The following is an 18,228-nucleotide window of genomic DNA, read 5'->3' on the forward strand; positions in this document are numbered from 1 at the left end:
TACTACTTCCTTCCTTCAGGATTTGCACCCATCAGTGGCATGTGCAGCAAATACCGCAGTTGCACCATTAACGAAGACACAGGCCTTGGACTGGCGTTTACAATTGCTCATGAATCTGGACACAAGTAAGGTTCTTCTTTTGTAAACAAATATGTAAGTGAATGGAAACATAGCCTATTTAATATAAATCAATTAAATATAGATCATTTGGACTGGCAAACTTAACATTCTAAATGTAAATCATTTGGAAGCCCAAGGAGGGGTGGTGAACAGCGTTCCATCCAGCTGGTCACCAGTGGTGTTCTGCTGGACTCAGAACAGGCCAGTCCTCTTTAATACCTTTGAGATTCCCACAGTGCTCCCATATTCTAGTAGGCAAATCCCTTCTGGTATCCCTGTGGTTGCTCCAAAAAGAGAGAGGTTGCTGCAGGTTACTGCAGCTTCACTGGAGAGGTGATATCTCTGGGTCTCTTGGAGGTCTCCTTTTCCCAGAAGACCTAGTGTTTCATAAGAAACTTAGAACCTGTCCTTTGTTCTCTCTACTTGTTTAATGAGTGATTTGGGTAAACCCCACCTTTGTAATGGTTTCTGCCTTTCTGTATTTATGTTCATTGGATTTCCATTGGTTTTCTATTGTAGAAAGACTGTCATTTTCTTAGAACCTGGTGTCTCTCATACAAAACCAGTAATAATCTTTTGTGGAGCTTCAGCTATTCTTCAGATTGTTGAATTAAATCTAAACAAGGTGATCAGGTTTTCTTCTGCTCTTTTTTCTCCCAATAATTTTGAATTACTTTTCCACAACTTTGTGCATGGTTTTGATTTCCAGTTTAGCACAGTTCAAGCTGGAGTCTGTCTCACCGCTGGCAATAGAGAAGCAGAGTTTCTCTGTGTGGGACAAACCTAACATCAAGGCTTAGTTAAAAGGTCTTTGTTTTTCAGCAACATTAATGCACAGAAAACCTTTGGAAAGCAGTGGTGCTGCTGTGTTCTGCTGATTGGCCAAGGCATGAAGCCTTCCCATTCTGCCTGACTGCATCAGGACTATTCAGTTTTCATTGCACTGAAATGCTCTGCAGTACACACGATGACCTAATGTCTACACGAGTGACCCTTTCACAGGTTTCTGTACATCTGAAGGGAAGCAAGGAATTAAAGAGTAATCCAGCTACCACTGAGGCCTGTGGGAATTGTGCCAAAGCATTCAAAGAACCAGATATATAATATGAATATTGTGTGATCCTCCTGTCAAACTAATCCCATTTTACTGACCTCAGTACCTTTTTAATGCCCTTCGATCAGTATTAGGAGAGAATCAGGCCCATAATTTATTTTTCAAGAATTATCCCATTTAGTCTTTTGATGTTCTCCTCCCTTTTTATTTTTTCTTATTTGTTTTGAGAGGTTCAAACTGGAATTTTTTCTTTTTTTTTTCTTTTTTCCTTTTTCCCTTTTTCACCACTGCCTTTGATTCACATATTATTCAGCCTTTCCTTGGTATACTTCCATGCTCCTAATAAAATGCTTCTTATCTCCTGGGAAAAACCTGTGCCAGACACAAAATATCTTTATCATCATTTGTCATGTTCATGGTCCTGAGACTACCTAATATGTGATGTAAGACAACAAAGACAACAGAAGTTAGTTTTTGTGATGCAGAAATTCTTGGAAGAAAAAAAAACTGTGACAGCTTTGGAGGTGCTGAGGTCCACTGTGAATGTATTAACCAAAGGTCTTACAGGGGGGAATATCACACTCTGTGATCCACTGAAAGCTTCAGTGGTTAGACATTTTACTGTTTTGTTAGACATTTTAATGATTTTCTAAAGTTTATGTTTTTACCTGAAGCCTTAACAGTTCCTCTGGGTGTTCAGAGCCCATTGTGTCAGTGGGATATAAACTGGGGATTCTCTGGCTGCAGTGCAGGGGAACACAGTATTTTATGAAGGGTTCTAAAACACTGACTCAATTGGTACTTTTTTTGTCCATTTATAGGAAGAGCCATATATTTTAGGAAGTTTGGAGCCTCAGCTGGTGGCAACACATGCAGTAACTCTGATGAGCCTGTAATGATTTATAGCAGCAGAGGCTTGAGTCCAGTAAATGAGATATTCCCTGCACATGCACAGATTACATTTATAAAGTCGCCGGTGTTCTACAATATTGAAGTAACAGATGATGAAATTTCTATCCCAAACACATTGGAATTCACAGATGTCCCATACAGTCAGTAAAAACAGAACAGGAAAAGGAAAACCTCTAAAAATTATCTTTATTATATCAATAAAATACCTATAATTTGTAATTATAATGTGATTTTTTATTATTGCTTATTATTCTTTATATCATCCTAACATCTCTCCTGGTGAAAGCGAGGCCTCCTTATGCTCAGACTGAGCAAAACACCCCGTAAGAGGCAGTTTTCCCAGTAAGAGGCACTATTCCCATTAAACAGTTCCAGTCTAGACAAAATGACACTGTATAACAAAGGTGAGGAAACCAATGTGATTTGCCTGAGATAACATAGCAGGTTAGTGGCCAAAATTAGAAAAAATGATAATATTTTTATATTCATACTTCTGTATTCTATTCATTCACACCCATTTCCTTTGCTACAAATGGAGCTCTGTAGCTCTTCCCTCCGATCAGGAAGGCAGTTGTGGTGTGTAAAGTACATTCCTATGGGTGGTGTTTCCCTGGATTGTGATCTCCACAACATTCCTGTTAGCAGGCATTGTCCCTGGGCAGAGACAGGCTCACACTGCTTTGCAGGTTTTAAGCTGACAGATCCCTAGGAAAGGCCAAGTGTGATGAACACAAATCCGTGATGTCCATCCACCTCACCATGGAACTGTTCTGCTTTGGGGCTGAGAAATGGGTAAACTGGGAAACCTGGGGCACAGGCTGCAGCTCCTCTGTGCAGTGTCCTGTCACTGGCTCCCTGTGCAGCACCAGTGTGGCTCTTCCTTGGAGCCTGACCATGCTTTCCCATCAGTATGTGATGACAAAAAATGCTGCTAATTGGAACTTATACCAGTGCTAATTTGTATGGTGCATAAGTTTTCATCCCTTTGGAATGAAAGGGATGAACTCCACCTTCCCTATGGAATCCAAGCATAGAGCTGTTACCCAGAAAGTGTTTCTTTCCCCCCAAATTTTGTCTTGCTTCTGTTTAATCTAGACTTTCTCTCTCCCACCTGGTTCTCTTTTCAGCTTTGGGATGATTCACGATGGAGAAGGAAATGCTTGTAGAAAAGCTGAGGGAAATATTATGTCTCCCACACTTACTGGAAACAATGGAGTGTTTTCTTGGTCTGTGTGCAGCAGGCAGTATCTGAACAAATTTCTCAGGTAGGTCAGATGTAAATCTGGGCCAGTGCCAGGGATTGCAGTTTTAGTAACTGGGCTTGAATTCTTGAACAGCATAAAAATTACTGAAGTATGAAATTCTCCTCCTTTAAAATGTGCTCAAACCCTTGCAGTGTGTGAGCCCACATGCTCAGGCTGCTGCAGCATTGAGGTGGTGTGGCCTGAAAGGGCTTTTTTGTCCTGCCTTGTTCCAAAAGCATGAGTTTCCCCCTCCAGGAATACCCTGCAGTAATGACTGGCATATCATTGTTTCCCAGGCATTCCTGTCAGCAGCTGGGTTTATTAGAGAATGGGTAGGAAGCGTACACAAAAGAGGGCGGACACAGTGGTACCAAAGTCATTACAAAATGTAAATTAACATCAGTGGCCTTTCTCACTGGAGTTTCTCTCCTGATCTAGCTCATGTCACAAGTATAGGCCATTTTACATTTTTCACATCCTGTTTCTGGGAGAAACAAAAAAGGAGAAAGGGAAGGTTGTCAGTTTTTTTCCCAGCGTGTTGTCATTACTCAGTGATGCTTTCAGAGGAACTGTTCTTCAACCACAGTTTAATTCATGATTACATTAATCTTTCCCTTATTTTTTTGGGTATTTTTTTCCCTTATTCATGGGTAGACTATACAGAAATACTAAAAAATTTGTAGGAGGTATTTTGAGCAAGAGCAACACAGGCATTTCAGATGTTAATTCCTTAGAGTGAGAAGCAGGCACCTCGGTAGTTATGTGGATCTGGTCCTTCTTGAACTCTCAGTCAATATCTTTGAGTAGCAGCCAGAAAAGGTAATGGAGTTCTGGGTTTTTTTCATGTTGCAGTGATGCAATATATTTTGCGTACAGAAGCAAATTGCAAGATGATAAGTCACATGAGCCCTCCATCCTGCCATATGGTCCCAGAGACTGACACTTGGGAGGCAAATCCAGCATGGATTTGTACCTCCTGTACTCAGGGGTTTCAGGCAGAGACAAAGGGGAAAAGGTGGAGCTGGGAGCTGTGCTCTGCACAGCCCAAAGCACACACCCTGCAACAGCCTCCTGGCAGCTCCACACAGGGCAAATCCTGCAATGGGGCACTGTGCCTGCTGCTTCTGCTGCTTCCTGATTTGGGGAATCCACTGAAGGGAAAGAAGCAGATGAGGTCAGCTCGCTCTTGGTTATCCAGGAATACAGGGAGGCAAGGAATTTGAGATCATTCTTTCTTGTTGTCACAACAGTCCCAAAGCTTGGAAATTCCTGCTTCCTTAAAACTTTGCAGGTCAGGCTACCAACAAGATGTCAAGAACTTTTGGTTCCTGCACATAGATATTCTTGTTTCAGAGCATACCTCTAAAACTAGTTAAAAGTACTGTATACCATATTATGTATTTGTGCTAGTCTGTAGCAAATGAAAATATTCTGATGTCAAGATCATAGTCGTGATTCATTTACCTTCTCATTATAGCACAGCTCAAGCTGCCTGCCTGATTGATGAACCTAAGCAAACAGGACAGTATAAATACCCTGACAAACTGCCAGGGCAGATCTATGATGCTGATACGCAGTGCAAATGGCAATTTGGAATGAAAGCAAAACTATGCAACCTCAGCTTTGTAAAGGTACCTATCGATGCACTTTTGAGAAGTTACAATGGCGTGAGAGAACTGCAGTACACTGAAAAAGTACAAGAAGTACAGGGTTCTTCAGAGGCCTGGGCTATTTCTCTGCCTTATCTGGCTTGGCAATTTGCTTTGAAGGTACTGGCCTCTTCTGAGGAATATCCCAGTCCCAGGGGAGTTTCAGAAGGAAATGTGTTCCTTCCAGGAGTCATAAGGAGGGCACTTGAATCCACATGAGCCATGAGCCCTTGCCTGCTGTGCTAAGGGAAATTAGCAGGCAGCAGAGTTTTGATCAAAGCTTGTGTGGGGTAAGAAAGACTCAGTTTCTTGTGTTTTACTTTCATGACAGCAGAAAGTCTGGGAGAGACCTATGGGGTTATTTTAGAGCACTGAAATGTAACTTATACTCTTGACTTCATGATGAATGATTAATTTAGTTTAACCTATTGTTTTAATGACTGTTACACTCCTTACTGGTCTCTTCAGAGAAGGCATTTTTAAAATAAGCTGGAGTGCTCATTCTGAAAAAACGTATGGTAATTTCTTTTACTCCTGTTATTATCCTGGAGTATTTTGATTTATTATATACTAACCCCATTATTCAAGTGGTGGCAGCTGTGTTTCTTCCACAGCTAATAGACAAGGAAAAGGGAGTGAACAGCACTGTGCACAGACTGCCTTTCCAGATATCTTCTGTGGTTTAGAAAAATCTTGTCTCTTCATAGTATTATAGTCCCTGCAGACACGATGAAATTTTAGCCATGAACTTTTTAACACTTTGTGTTCTATTATAATCTCACACTCAATATAATTTTAAGAAATATATAGTGAAATGGTGCATAAACAAGAAGGCAATATACAGGGTACATCTGTGCTAAGAAACTTTAACCCAGGCTTTTCCAAATTCAGAAAAGTTTATTTATACATCTTTTAAGGTAGCAAAAGCATGTTTCATTGATTGTTCTTTTAAAATACCAGGAAATAATGGAAATTATGAGCACTGTAGCGAGTACTGTTTCCTTTCCAGGATATCTGCAAATCCCTTTGGTGTCACAAAGCAGGTCACAGGTGTGAGACAAAGTTCATGCCCGCAGCAGAAGGAACAGCTTGTGGTATAAGTATGGTAAGTTGTTTTATAAATAAAATATTGTCATCCTAGCTTGAGTTTAGACTCTGTTTGGTCAAATACAAGCTCCCATCAAAACCAGTTTTAGCCAGATCCCTCCAGATTTGTCATCCTGGGCTTTGAGATTGCTTTGTAAATTATTCCACTGTGGTGCATATTCAGGATGTGGCCTCCCAGTGGTATCTGTCTGATGGCAGGGCCTGGTGCCTCTGCCAAGGAGCTGTAGGATCAGATATCTCTGGCAAATCTAAATCAGTAAGAAAATACATGAATTATAACAGGAGTTAGGACAACGCTTCAAATTCCACTCTGATATGAACATACCTTAAGCCATACTATTTACTGTACAGACTAAGGCCATATTTTCATCAGTGATCACCACTAACAGAGCTTGTTTGACTACAACCTTCTAATTTACACTCATCTTCTTTGTTTGTATTTACCCTCATTTTTTTGCATTTATTTGAGCTGAACCTTCTAATTTACTCTCTTAGTTATGCAAAATATTTTCTTTACCTATAAGGTTTCTTCTAGCAGAACATTATTTTGATTTTCAAGTTACTGACAAATGTTCTATTTTGCTTTTTCTCTTTATGCAGTATTTCCTAATTGAATCATAAAAGGAAGACATGTTAGCAGAATTCTAGGAGGCTGTGTGTAAATTACACAGGAAGTGTTGAGGCTCTGTAGCACAGGGCCATAAAGTAACATGGATTTCTGGGTGAAGAGTAAGGCAAAAAAGCACTCTTCAAGAGAACAGTTTTGAAAATTTGCTACCTCAGGGATCTTCAACTCAAAACTTGGACAAATATTAGAACATTACTTATCTATGTCACTGTATGGATCAATGTCTCACTCCAGAATCCTTGTCTTGCTGCAAGCTGTTCATTGAGTTCAGTGGGTGACTGTGTTAGGATCAAGCACTGGAGCTTTTAAATTTTTTTTTTCTTTTTTGCATCTCCTGGGTGCTGCTAACTGTGTTTTCTGTCCCTGTTTTGCAGTGGTGTCGCAGAGGACAGTGTGTCCAGTACGGTGACCACGGGCCCAAGCCTGTCCATGGCCAGTGGTCTGCCTGGTCCGAGTGGTCAGAGTGCACCCGCACCTGTGGAGGGGGGGTCACCTATCAAGAAAGACACTGCAATAATCCAAAGTAAGACACAGATATGGGAAGGTAGTATTTTTATGCTATTCATGTTACTATGAGCACGGTCCATTTCTGCAGGGAAACAACGTGTGTGGAAATGTTTGTAAGGCTTTCTCCCATGCCCAGTATGAGCAGTCTGTGGGTGGAAGACAGTTCTGTGTCCTGACACCAGAAAGCAGAGGCTGGCTGCAGACTGCTGGAGTACCTCAACATCTCCAGCCCAACTTGCTTCATTTATTTTGGGATGCTACAGTTTATCAAATACCTGCAGAAGTAAGGAGGCACTGTACACACATTTTTACATTTTACACTTTTAAATTTTATGTTTAAGGAAGTACCATACAGACATTTTTATACCTAACAGAGAGCAGGAGAAAAAGATCTTGAAAGCTATTAAGACTTCTACTGAGATCATATTATCCAGGATGATAAGGACAGATGTCTTTGTATGTCTGTCATGTTCTTTGCATTCTTTTATATTTCATGAACCAAACTAAAGTTGCTGAACCCTGCAACTGTGTGCTAACTCGTGCAACATTTTTTTTAATTTACCTCTAATTAATATCTTATCTCTGTAAACACTATTCATAATGGTAAGTATTTAAAAGTAGATGTAAAGTGTTAACTGACCAGCATCTTTCCCAAGTGCTCAACTCACCACAACTTACAAAAAAAAATAAAGGATTTCCCTGTTTTATTTCATACACAAATTCAGCAGGCATAGACACATGTATTCCTCATTGCACACAGTAAAAGCAGCATTTAAACTGCAGTAATAAAAAACAGAGAAAATATGACACAGTTTATATGAGGCTGTAAAGAAGCCTCACATCTACTATACATTGCTGCAGTATAATATCCACGCTTCATATACTATGTTATAGGAGAATGTGAGTTAGTTAAAATAGTCTTTATTATCCTCAGCCAAGCCAATTTTTGCAGATCTGTAGCAGAGCGTTTTGTCAGCCTTTTTTTTGTTGTTTCTCAGTTCATTTTCATAAATAAAATACTTGGATGTTTTCCTTTGTTAAGCAGTTTAGCACAAGAATCTCAGAGGTCTCAGAGGCCATATGTATATATTTTGGTCTTCCTGCTTTGGTCCCTGCTTTTCTTGCTGAATGTGTATGGCTGCACATTGTTCTTTGCATTTATGCATAAGCTCCCCCTTGCTCTCCTTGTGTGACAGGAGAATGTCCAGTGGAAATGGTTTAGTTTGGTGCACTGGGGTGACTGATAAAGATTTCTGGGGTCTTCAGACAGAATCTCTTCAACGTGAAGTGTGTCAGCTGCTGTAGCATTTGGAACTTTCCTTCAGAGTGAACTATCTGTTCTAATGAAGTAAAAGTTGATGCAACCAAGTCACACTTGGTACCAGAGCTGGATCATGTTTACACTAGATTTATTTCCATTGTATTAGTGCTAATCCAGTTACGGCTAAGAGAAGATAGTATAATTCTCTCTCAGAGTTACATTGATGGAATGACAGGAGTATAAATAAGCCACACAACAGTGCACAAATGTCCAGGTAGCTGTATTTGCTATCACAGCATTTTGTATGAATGTGGAATCAGAAGAAAAATAATATAATCTATTTTCAATGCTACACCACACAGAATGATTTAAGGACTAGTCCCTGTTCATTGTTAACCTCTAAAAATACAAAGCAATTCAGAATAATGATTTCTTTATTTCTGAATTTCTGAAACATATTTCAGATGTTTATATATTTTGGTACATATATGTATGTTATTTTATATGTGATATATTTATGTCACTTTTCCTAATCCAGGTTTGTCTAGGAGCTAATGATTCTTTTGTTCAAAAGCTTGATAGATGATTTTGGATAGCAAAATGTTGAAAATTACAAAGAATTTGCCATTTCTGTAAATTAGATTAGAACAAGGGGTGTGGATCTGTGAAGAACTGACTAGGCTCTAAAATGAAATCAAAATTATTGACTTCTTATGAACATGGAGGGAAATGTCTCAGTTTCTGGTGATTTTAAAGGTGACCCACCTTACCAGAAATTTAAGGGCAAGTGAAGAATACAGCATCAGGCTGTTGTGTGTGAAAATCTTACCTGTTACCTGTGTAAGTTTGTGAAATCCTCCTCTTGCAAATAATATCAAATCTCAATTCCCTTCCCCTTGCCAATTTTCAGGCGGCCCTTGTGACCACACCCAAACAGCCCTGGGTATGGCTTTGGAATTCCCACTGGAGCTGTGCACAAATTCTCACTGACAAGCACCCATGGGGATCACCTGCAGACCACAGAGCTGGGCAGATTTGCTAAAATCATTATGTTCCTGTACATTATCACAGTGTAATTTCATGGGTCTGGTTTTCATACACCACAGAACTTTACAGTTGAGGTACTTTTCCAAGATAGAAATTGATTACATAATTTAATAGTTTAGCTGGGAAAGAACCCGAAGAGTGCCCGAGAGATTTAAATTAATACCTGAATCATATCTGTGGGACTGCATCCTACGCCTCACAATAATGCATTGTTCACCAGAGCAGAATGGAGTTGTAGGCATGTGGGCAGTCAAAAGACTGAATCAAAATGACTTGAACACACTTTTTAAAATCTTTTGTGTATAACATCTGTATGTTATGATTATAGAAAATGCTTACAGAAACTGATTACAGAAAATTTGAGATGCAAATTGATACAAATTAATGATGCCATTTAAAATACTTCTAAAAAACAAAGACTGTGAAAGGCATTCAGATTTGTGCAGAATAATAAAGCTTTGTGATACTATCATAATATGGCCACAAGATGAGCAGAAGGGTTCTTACATGAACTTAAATGATTACAAAGAGTGAAAATTAGGAGTCCAGAATTTCAGAGTCTTAATTGATTTGGTATTGCATTAAATACTTTCCTTGATCACATGAATTTCAGGATTTCTCACTCTGTGCTGTGTTGCAGTGAAGATTGTGGTTTAGGAAATATACCCTTAAAAGGGTACTCCAAAATTAATTTAAGCTACTCTTCTAGCATTTTAGTATTTGAGTCTTATATGGAGTGAAGTATTTACCTGTTTGCACTCAGACTCCTTTTCCAAATCTATCTTTGGAGACTTTCTTTGTGGCCTTTCTCACCAAATTTCTCCCTTTTCCAATTATCCTCAGCAAGACCTCATGTAGGTCAACCTGTTTCTGTCAGTTCTGGAGGGGGCCACAGCTTTAGACCGTGTCTGTACTGGGGGAACTGTACCACTACAGAAATACTGGAATGTCCTTGGTGCAGGGCATTCCACTGTAAGTGTGGATAGACCAACAGCTTCTGGAGGCATTCCACCCAAAATCTACTGGTGTTACAAACATCCTCAAGAAAAGCATGATTTTCTCAGTGTGGATAATAGTATTTCCACAGAAATTTGCATCTGTAGATCTCCATCTCTTTTCCTGTGAATTACTTAACTCCTACTGACATCTTGTTGGTGGGGAAGTTTCCATCATTCTCAAGCCAACAGTTTCAGTAATGGGAATGTACTGTAATATTAAAATGCTATCATGGAGCTGGGAAACAGAATGCCTCTTTCAGAGCTGTCCTGGTTCAGGGCAAATTTGGGAGAGAACCCCCAAAGGGGTTCCTCCAAGAAGCAGATTCAATCGGCCCCTCCCCACAACCAGTTTGGGAAAAATACCTCCTTGGAGAAAAGTGGAAAAAACTCTTTATTAAACAAGAAAACCTAAACAATATTAAACAGTAAAGCTTCTTGCCACTCCAAAAGAGAGACAAACTCAGAAAGTCCCCTCCCTGGGCTGCAGCTCGGCTCACTCAGTCTTTGATCAGTCCCTCTGGCACTGGAAATGCCGCGGCCCAGGCCCGGCCCGCTGGCCACAGGTGCGAGCTGCCGGTGCTCTTCTGGCTGTTCAGTCCAGGGCAGATTTGAGCAGGTTCAAAGAAAAGGAAAAGCCACAGTCCAGGGAACTTCTTTGCCTCAGCTAGCTAAAACTACCTAAAAGCAAAGGAGAGCCCTGTCTCGCTGTCTGTCCATCCCCAGACAACACAGTCCAGGAGAAGGAATGTGGAGGAGTGAGTGCAGTTTCTGAAAACAAACTCCGTGCTTCTTCTCTCCCCGCTTCACTCCTGGAACAAGTCTTAAAGGTGCAAAACTTATTATTAAGTATACATAGAACAGACAATTGGGGATAAAAACATCATACAGTCACCCTATGACATTCCACCCCTTATCGCCATATCATCAGCTTACTACTAAAACTAATATATATATTCTAACTCTACAAACACATCCAATATACAGCTATACACAGACAATGGCACTAACATTCAGCAAACAGTGATATTTACATGTAGTTCTCACCCAACAATCAGATCTTCCTGAGGTACACATCGTGTTCTTCCATCTTTCTGCATTATCCACCATGTGCAACCTGGTCCCTGAGCAAAGACAACCCCACAAATGGGTTTGTCTGTACTCAAGGCAGAATTGATCCACACTGTCTTCCCTAACAAACCTCTGACATGCACCACTGGGACTTTGTCTCCATCTACTATATGCAGAGGCTCAGATTGGGCAGGGCCCACTCGATTGGTAGAGCCTCGGGTGTTAACTAACCAGGTGGCTTTTGCCCGATGCTGTTCCCAGTTTTTGAAAGATCCCCCACCCAATGCTTTCAAGATGGTTTTTAACAGTGCATTGTACCTCTCCACCTTGCCTGCAGCTGGTGCATGGTAGGGGATATGGTACACCCACTCAATGCCATGTTCCCTAGCCCAGGAGTTGATAAGGCTGTTCTTAAAATGAGTCCCATTGTCTGACTCAATCCTCTCAGGGGTACCGTGCCTCCAAAGGACCCGCTTTTCAAGGCCCAGGATGGTGTTACGGGCTGTAGCATGAGACACAGGGTAGGTTTCCAACCATCCCGTGGTGGCTTCCACCACTGTGAGCACGCAGCGCTTGCCTTGGCGTGTCTGGGGCAGTGTGATGTAGTCAGTCTGCCAGGCCTCCCCATACCTGTACTTGGACCCCCGCCCACCACAGCACAGGGGCTTCACTCGCTTGGCCTGTTTGATGGCAGCACACGTCTCACAGTCATGGATAACCTGAGAAATGCTGTGCATGGTTAAATCCACCCCTCGGTCTCGTGCCCACTTGTAGATGGCATCTCTGCCCTGATGGCCTGAACATAGCTTTCTTAGTTTGGAGGAATTTTATCCCATCCTTAAATGCAAGAGTGCAGCTGACAATCACAATCTAGCCATAAATAATTTTATTCTATCACTTATTTGGTGGCATTTATTTGGAAGGAGGTTGCTTCTTTTCCTTACACTAAAGCAGATTTGTTCTCTGGGGTTGAAGGAGGCCAAAAATCCTCCATATGCTGAAGCTGTAAAGAAAGTCTGTAGGGAATTGAGTCAGTACCCAAGAGTCTGGCTGCCTTAACTCAAAGCTCTCACCAATTGCACAAAGTCAACATAAACCCTCCCTGATGTTCTGTATCCTCCCTGCCCTTCACAGGCTTGATTGCCAACAACTAGGACAGAAAATTTGACTTTAAGACCTTCATCATTATACCCAGTACCAGTGTAGCTGGCAGGTGACCTCAGGAAAAGTCAATGGAAGTTGTGGTTTTATTCCACAGCACTGGTGATTTAACACAGTTTTAAACACAGTAACAGGTGGGTTTCCATCTCTTTCTCTGAAAGACTGTTTTGCAGCCCAGAATTCTGGAAAAGGCAGATATTGTGTAAGTAAAACATAAAAAGGCAAGTCCCAGCTTGGTTAGAGGGTTAGACATATGGGAGTTAAAACTGATACCACAGTAAACAGAAGAAGCACCTGGATTTTCTCCTCCATGTTGCACAGAGCTGTCTCCATGCTACTCCAGGCATGAGCAAGTCAGGAGTTACACAGGATCCTTGGATGTGGGGAATAGTTAGAGCATAGTGTTTAGGGATTTCAGCAAACACTATGTTTCAATTGCACATTCTATACTCTTAGAATTTTTAATTTTTGCTTTTAGTTAATATATTATTGCTATTCAGTATCTTTTATATTAATCTGGGTTTTTTCCTTAATGTGTGTATAATATGGGCAAAGCTGTCCACTCAAAGTTTATATCTTGTCCTTCAAGTATGTAAGTTCCCTAATTTTTAAAAAAGTCATTATATAAATAAGTGCAAGTGTAGCATTGGAACATTTCTTTTCACTTGATGCTGGAAATGTATAATACAACAAAGAGTTCTTAGAATTTGTTATTTTGAAGACTTGGCTCAGTGCTTGCAGATGTGTATCTGAACATTGTGAAACTGCACAAATGACATCAGTGACTTGCTAAGTTCAAAAGAGCAACTCTTGCATTTTACATTGTTTCACAACATCTGTGCACAGACCAAATGGTTAAAAAAATATTCTGATAATGTGGGGTATGAGCAAAGTAATAGAATATGCTCTTTCCATTCTGGCCAAAATGAAGGGAAATGCCCAGGTGAGGTTTGCTGAAGTGGATGTGACATGTTTAAAATTACCTCGGAATTCCAGCACTTTCCTAAAGCAGGACAACTATGCACAGTCCCTGTTTCCTCTGACTATTTAAAAGCACATTTTTTTCCAAATGATTTACAAAATAAATGAACAAGCAAATGTAATCATTCATTCTCTTTTTGTTTGATCAGTGTTATGTTATCCTTTATTAACTCTAATTGTGATAGGTAATTCTTTGCACATGTTCATTCCTTGGTTACAGCCGAGTAAAAATAGCTGTATAACAAGGTTGAACCCGGCCAGTACCAAATAGCCCTATAAATTTAAATTAGTGCAAACATGACTTACCTCTAGATGGTTGCATCTTTGCTGAGTCTGCAGCGATCCAAGTAGATAACTCATGTCAACTGCTTTGCTTGGTTTTAGGAACCATGAAAATTAATGGCCCATATAAGAAACACTGATCTCCCAAGGCAGAATGTCCTGTCCTGTTCCCTGTATTCTCACACACGTGTAACACGCCAATCACACAAAAGGGAGACTCTGCAAAATCATCTTTTTCTCTTTTCTTTGTAGGCCTCAGTACGGTGGGAAGTTCTGCCAAGGTTCCAGCCGTGTGTATCAGCTTTGCAATAAGCAGCCTTGCCCAGCAGGCAGCCTGGACTTCCGAGCCCTGCAGTGTGCAGAGTACAACAGCAAACCCTTCCGGGGCTGGTTCTACAAGTGGAAGCCCTACACCAAAGTGGAAGGTGAGAGTGGCCCTGCTGTCAGGGACAGGGAGCTCTGAGCGCTGCTTCACCCGTGTGCTCTGGGTGAGCATCACCCCATGTGAGCAGATACAGCTCGCGGGCTCTGGGTGAGATGTGTTTGCTTTCTGGCAGAGCTGGAGCCAGGCTGCTGTGTGATCCTGCCTGCAGGGACATGCAGGATTGATTTGGGCTGGGAATTCGAGTCCTTGTCCTCACCGTGACTCCCCGGCTGTTGCCGCCCCTCTCTCTCTCATTTTATATTCCATATTGCTTAGTCTGAAACCCAAGCAAAACAATTTCCATGGAATTTTCAGCATGGGAAATGTAAGCTTCCATAGTAACGCTACCAGAATCATCCTTCTTTTGGAATGTTCTCAGATTTCGAAATGTAACAGTAAATCAACCTTTTGACTTTTCTGCTGGTATGATCCCATGAGAAGTGGAAATGCAAACAATATACTGGCATACATTTTTTAAGGTCATCTTTTACTAAGAGATCTTTATCAAGTTCAGGTCTCAATAACTATTTCTGTTATTTTGCACAAGCAAGTTTAATTTTATTTTATGCATCCTAATTTTGCAAATATTTTGAATCAGTATTCACTTTTATCAGCTAAAACAAATATTTTCTCCAGTTTGAAAGCATTACTTGAATAAATGTGTCTGAATTTTCTCACATCATAGCTGCTTTGTTTAGCACATGAACAAATTTGCCTTTGATGATAATATGTATAATTAAATATATACATGCAGATACATTAATTCATAATATGATTATATTTTCTTCAAAAGTCTTTGTGGATATTTTCATGAGTATTTAAAAATATCCTAACAGGCCAGTGTGAACAGAGGAAAGAAGTAATATGGTTTCACAGCGTGCAGCAGTGGATGTTATATGATAGGGCAAAAAATACATCCTGTTTAATAGAAATTAAGGTGGCGTATATTGGATTTACAGGGAGGAGCTGTGTTTAGTAAAAGAGGCTTAAATTTAGGGACAAGGGGCGTAATTTTCAAAAGCAAGATGTCCCCAAATGATTCTGAAGTTGAAAATGCCCATCCTTCCTCTCAGCTGCTTTGTAAAAGCTCCCCCAAGATCTACATTTATCCTCCTGGAAACATAATCTGGTTTCCAAAATTGCCACAGATTCTTTGCCTGTGTAGAAGGGACTACTGGAAATCCATCTACTGATTTAACAGTAAAAGGATTCTCTTTTGAATCCAATTTCATGTTCTTAAAAACTGTTTTATTTGCTGCACTTTAATTTGTATTAAAACTCTGCATTTCAGCAGTTGTGATAATATTTACAATTTCATGACTGATTTTGTCTGTGCAGAATTCGTCAGCCCTTTATAAACACAACACACCACCCTTGTGTAAGGAGAAATTTGACAATGGTTGGGATTTGTTGGAGGAAAAATACTTTTGTTAGGGGTAGTCTGGCTGCAGTTCTAGCTTTCAGCAGAACTGATCATTTGTGCCATGTTATCTCTTTCCCAAATTTTAAGTAAATTTCAGATAAAATTATTGCAGTCTCCCATTTATCTTAATAAAAATGAAATTTGAGCCTGTGAGGCAGTGTAACTGAAAGTAGGCTGCAGCATCAGGGCTAAGGCAATGCTTTTACACTGAGTTTGAATTCTCAGTTCTTTGTGTGGACAAGCAAACTCACGTGTGCTTTTAAAAAAACATAATATAAAGCACTTTATTTAGCTATATTTCTATTTAGCTACATTCTGGTGTCCTAAGTTGTCATCATGCACAGTTCGTCCTTGTAGCTTATCTTCTGGAATACAGGAAGAAACAACAGCCAAGATGCTTTTTATCTCTTTTAACAGTGCAGGTCTCCTAACGCTTCCTTGTCTTTTGTTTGTTTGTTTGTTTTCTCCCCAGAGCAAGACAGATGTAAATTGTACTGCACAGCTGAAGACTTTGACTTTTTCTTTGCAATGTCCAGCAAAGTGAAGGATGGAACTCCGTGTTCTCCAAATAATGATGGTGTTTGTATTGATGGAATATGTGAAGTAAGATAAAATTAAGTTTCTTGCAATCCTAATGTCTATTTATTTTTTATTAGTGGGCAATTGACTCCTTTAGGGAAAATGCAGCTGTTTCTTCAAATTCCCTTTTGTCTGAGTCCTTCACTTGTGCCTTTTGGTTGCAGCAAGTAGGGTGTGATCATGGACTTGGTTCCAAAGCTGTGTTGGATGCTTGTGGAGTTTGTAAAGGAGATAATTCAACGTGCAAGTTCTTTAAAGGCCAATACTTGACCCAGCACAAAGCTAATGGTAAGGAAAACTGTTCCCCATGATCATCAACTCACTGCTCTGCTGTGTCCCCATGCAATATATATGACTCTTTGCTCATTCAGGCAGTGGCTGAGGGTCCAGATGTGAGCAGAAAATCACAGGGAGAGTGAGAGGAGAGTTCACATTTCTCCTGTTTCTTGGTAACAAGAAGGCTGTGAGCATAAGTCTTGGTCAGTTAATCAATTCTCTTGTTTCTTAAGCCACATTTTCCCTTTACACATGTGAATCCTCTTAAAAGAGATTTTAGGATTCAGGCAAGTAAAAAAATAGCTGTCAGCAGCTCTGACTGGGATGGGACTGTGGAACATATAAAAAGCAATACACAGCATAATGCCAAACATGACAGTATTTCCATGTCCATTTTCAAATAAAGTAGGCTGGAAGTTGTTTCAGTGGAAGATACAGGCACTGGGAGGTGGACTTTTCCTTAGTGGATTTTCACAGGCTTCTTGGGAAATAATCTCACTGTGCTGCAGTTTTTTTACGCATAAAAATGCAGATAAGATTTTGGTACCCACAGGGGTATTTTGAGGATCTCTTTGCTGTTGGTCATAAGACATGTCCTTACTGCAGTAATATAGGCCAGGAAATTGTCCAGGATGTAGTAATGCAGCCCTGGCTGGCAGCAGGGAGATCCTCTGGTATCCAGGGCTTTGTGAGGACTTTGCATCCCTGTGCACCCCACCTCACAGCCGTTGTGCTTGGCAGTAGTACTTTCCAGCTACTGTAGGGAACTGCAGGAAAAGCTACAGTGGAGCCATCATTAGTGTGTTCTGAATTTTTCTAAGGTGAACTTGCTTTTTCTTGCCTTTAATCACAAGGAAAAATTTCAGGAATTGAAATACCTCAGAGTTACTCTGATTACAGGCTGCATGGGGCAGGGGGGATAAAATCAGAACTGGTTTTTCCTGGTGAAAATGGACTAACTTGGTGGGTCAGAACAGCTGTGTATCTTCTGAACTGTGCTAATTTTCAAACTGGCTCAGGGAGATGAGCCAGCCCTGTGTGTGCCAGCTGCCAACACGTTGCTGCCTCCTCTCCTCACAGACTACTATGCGGTGGTGACGGTGCCGGCGGGTGCGCGCAGCATCCAGCTGCAGGAGATGCACGTCTCCCCCAGCTACCTGGCCGTGCGCAGCCTGGCCAGCAAGTACTACCTGACAGGAGACTGGACAATCGACTGGCCAGGGAAGTTCCCTTTTGCCGGGACAGTTTTTGATTATCAACGCTCCTTTAACCATCCCGAGAGTCTCTATGCTGCAGGACCCACTAATGAGACGCTGGTCTTTGAAGTAAGCCTGGCTTCTGTTTGTTCTTGCCCTGATGTCCATTACAGAATTGCTAACGACAGCTTCAGCTCTGCACTGGGGCTCTCAGAGAGATTAAAGAATAGTGTTGAGTTATGATAGCATTCAGGTTTGATTGTGTGGTCAATCATGCTGGATTGAAAGGCCTTTCACTGCTTTACCGAGGT

At 40.8% G+C, this 18,228-nt stretch overlaps 1 protein-coding gene across 1 annotated transcript in view; it reads left to right on the top strand.

Annotated features, from left to right (window-relative positions):
• ADAMTS18 (ADAM metallopeptidase with thrombospondin type 1 motif 18) overlaps nucleotides 1-18,228 on the top strand; it is a 79,109-nt gene that overhangs the window by 35,066 nt on the left and 25,815 nt on the right. The window contains exons 8-16 of the mRNA XM_053987772.1: nucleotides 20-125; nucleotides 3,214-3,351; nucleotides 4,808-4,961; nucleotides 5,989-6,084; nucleotides 7,089-7,237; nucleotides 14,272-14,444; nucleotides 16,339-16,469; nucleotides 16,610-16,733; nucleotides 17,802-18,046. Of these exons, the coding sequence (XP_053843747.1) occupies nucleotides 20-125; nucleotides 3,214-3,351; nucleotides 4,808-4,961; nucleotides 5,989-6,084; nucleotides 7,089-7,237; nucleotides 14,272-14,444; nucleotides 16,339-16,469; nucleotides 16,610-16,733; nucleotides 17,802-18,046 (1,316 nt within the window). The remainder of the gene's footprint in view (nucleotides 1-19; nucleotides 126-3,213; nucleotides 3,352-4,807; nucleotides 4,962-5,988; nucleotides 6,085-7,088; nucleotides 7,238-14,271; nucleotides 14,445-16,338; nucleotides 16,470-16,609; nucleotides 16,734-17,801; nucleotides 18,047-18,228) is intronic.

Source organism: Vidua macroura, chromosome 11 (genome assembly GCF_024509145.1).
Source record: "Vidua macroura isolate BioBank_ID:100142 chromosome 11, ASM2450914v1, whole genome shotgun sequence".
Lineage (NCBI taxonomy): Eukaryota > Metazoa > Chordata > Aves > Passeriformes > Viduidae > Vidua > Vidua macroura.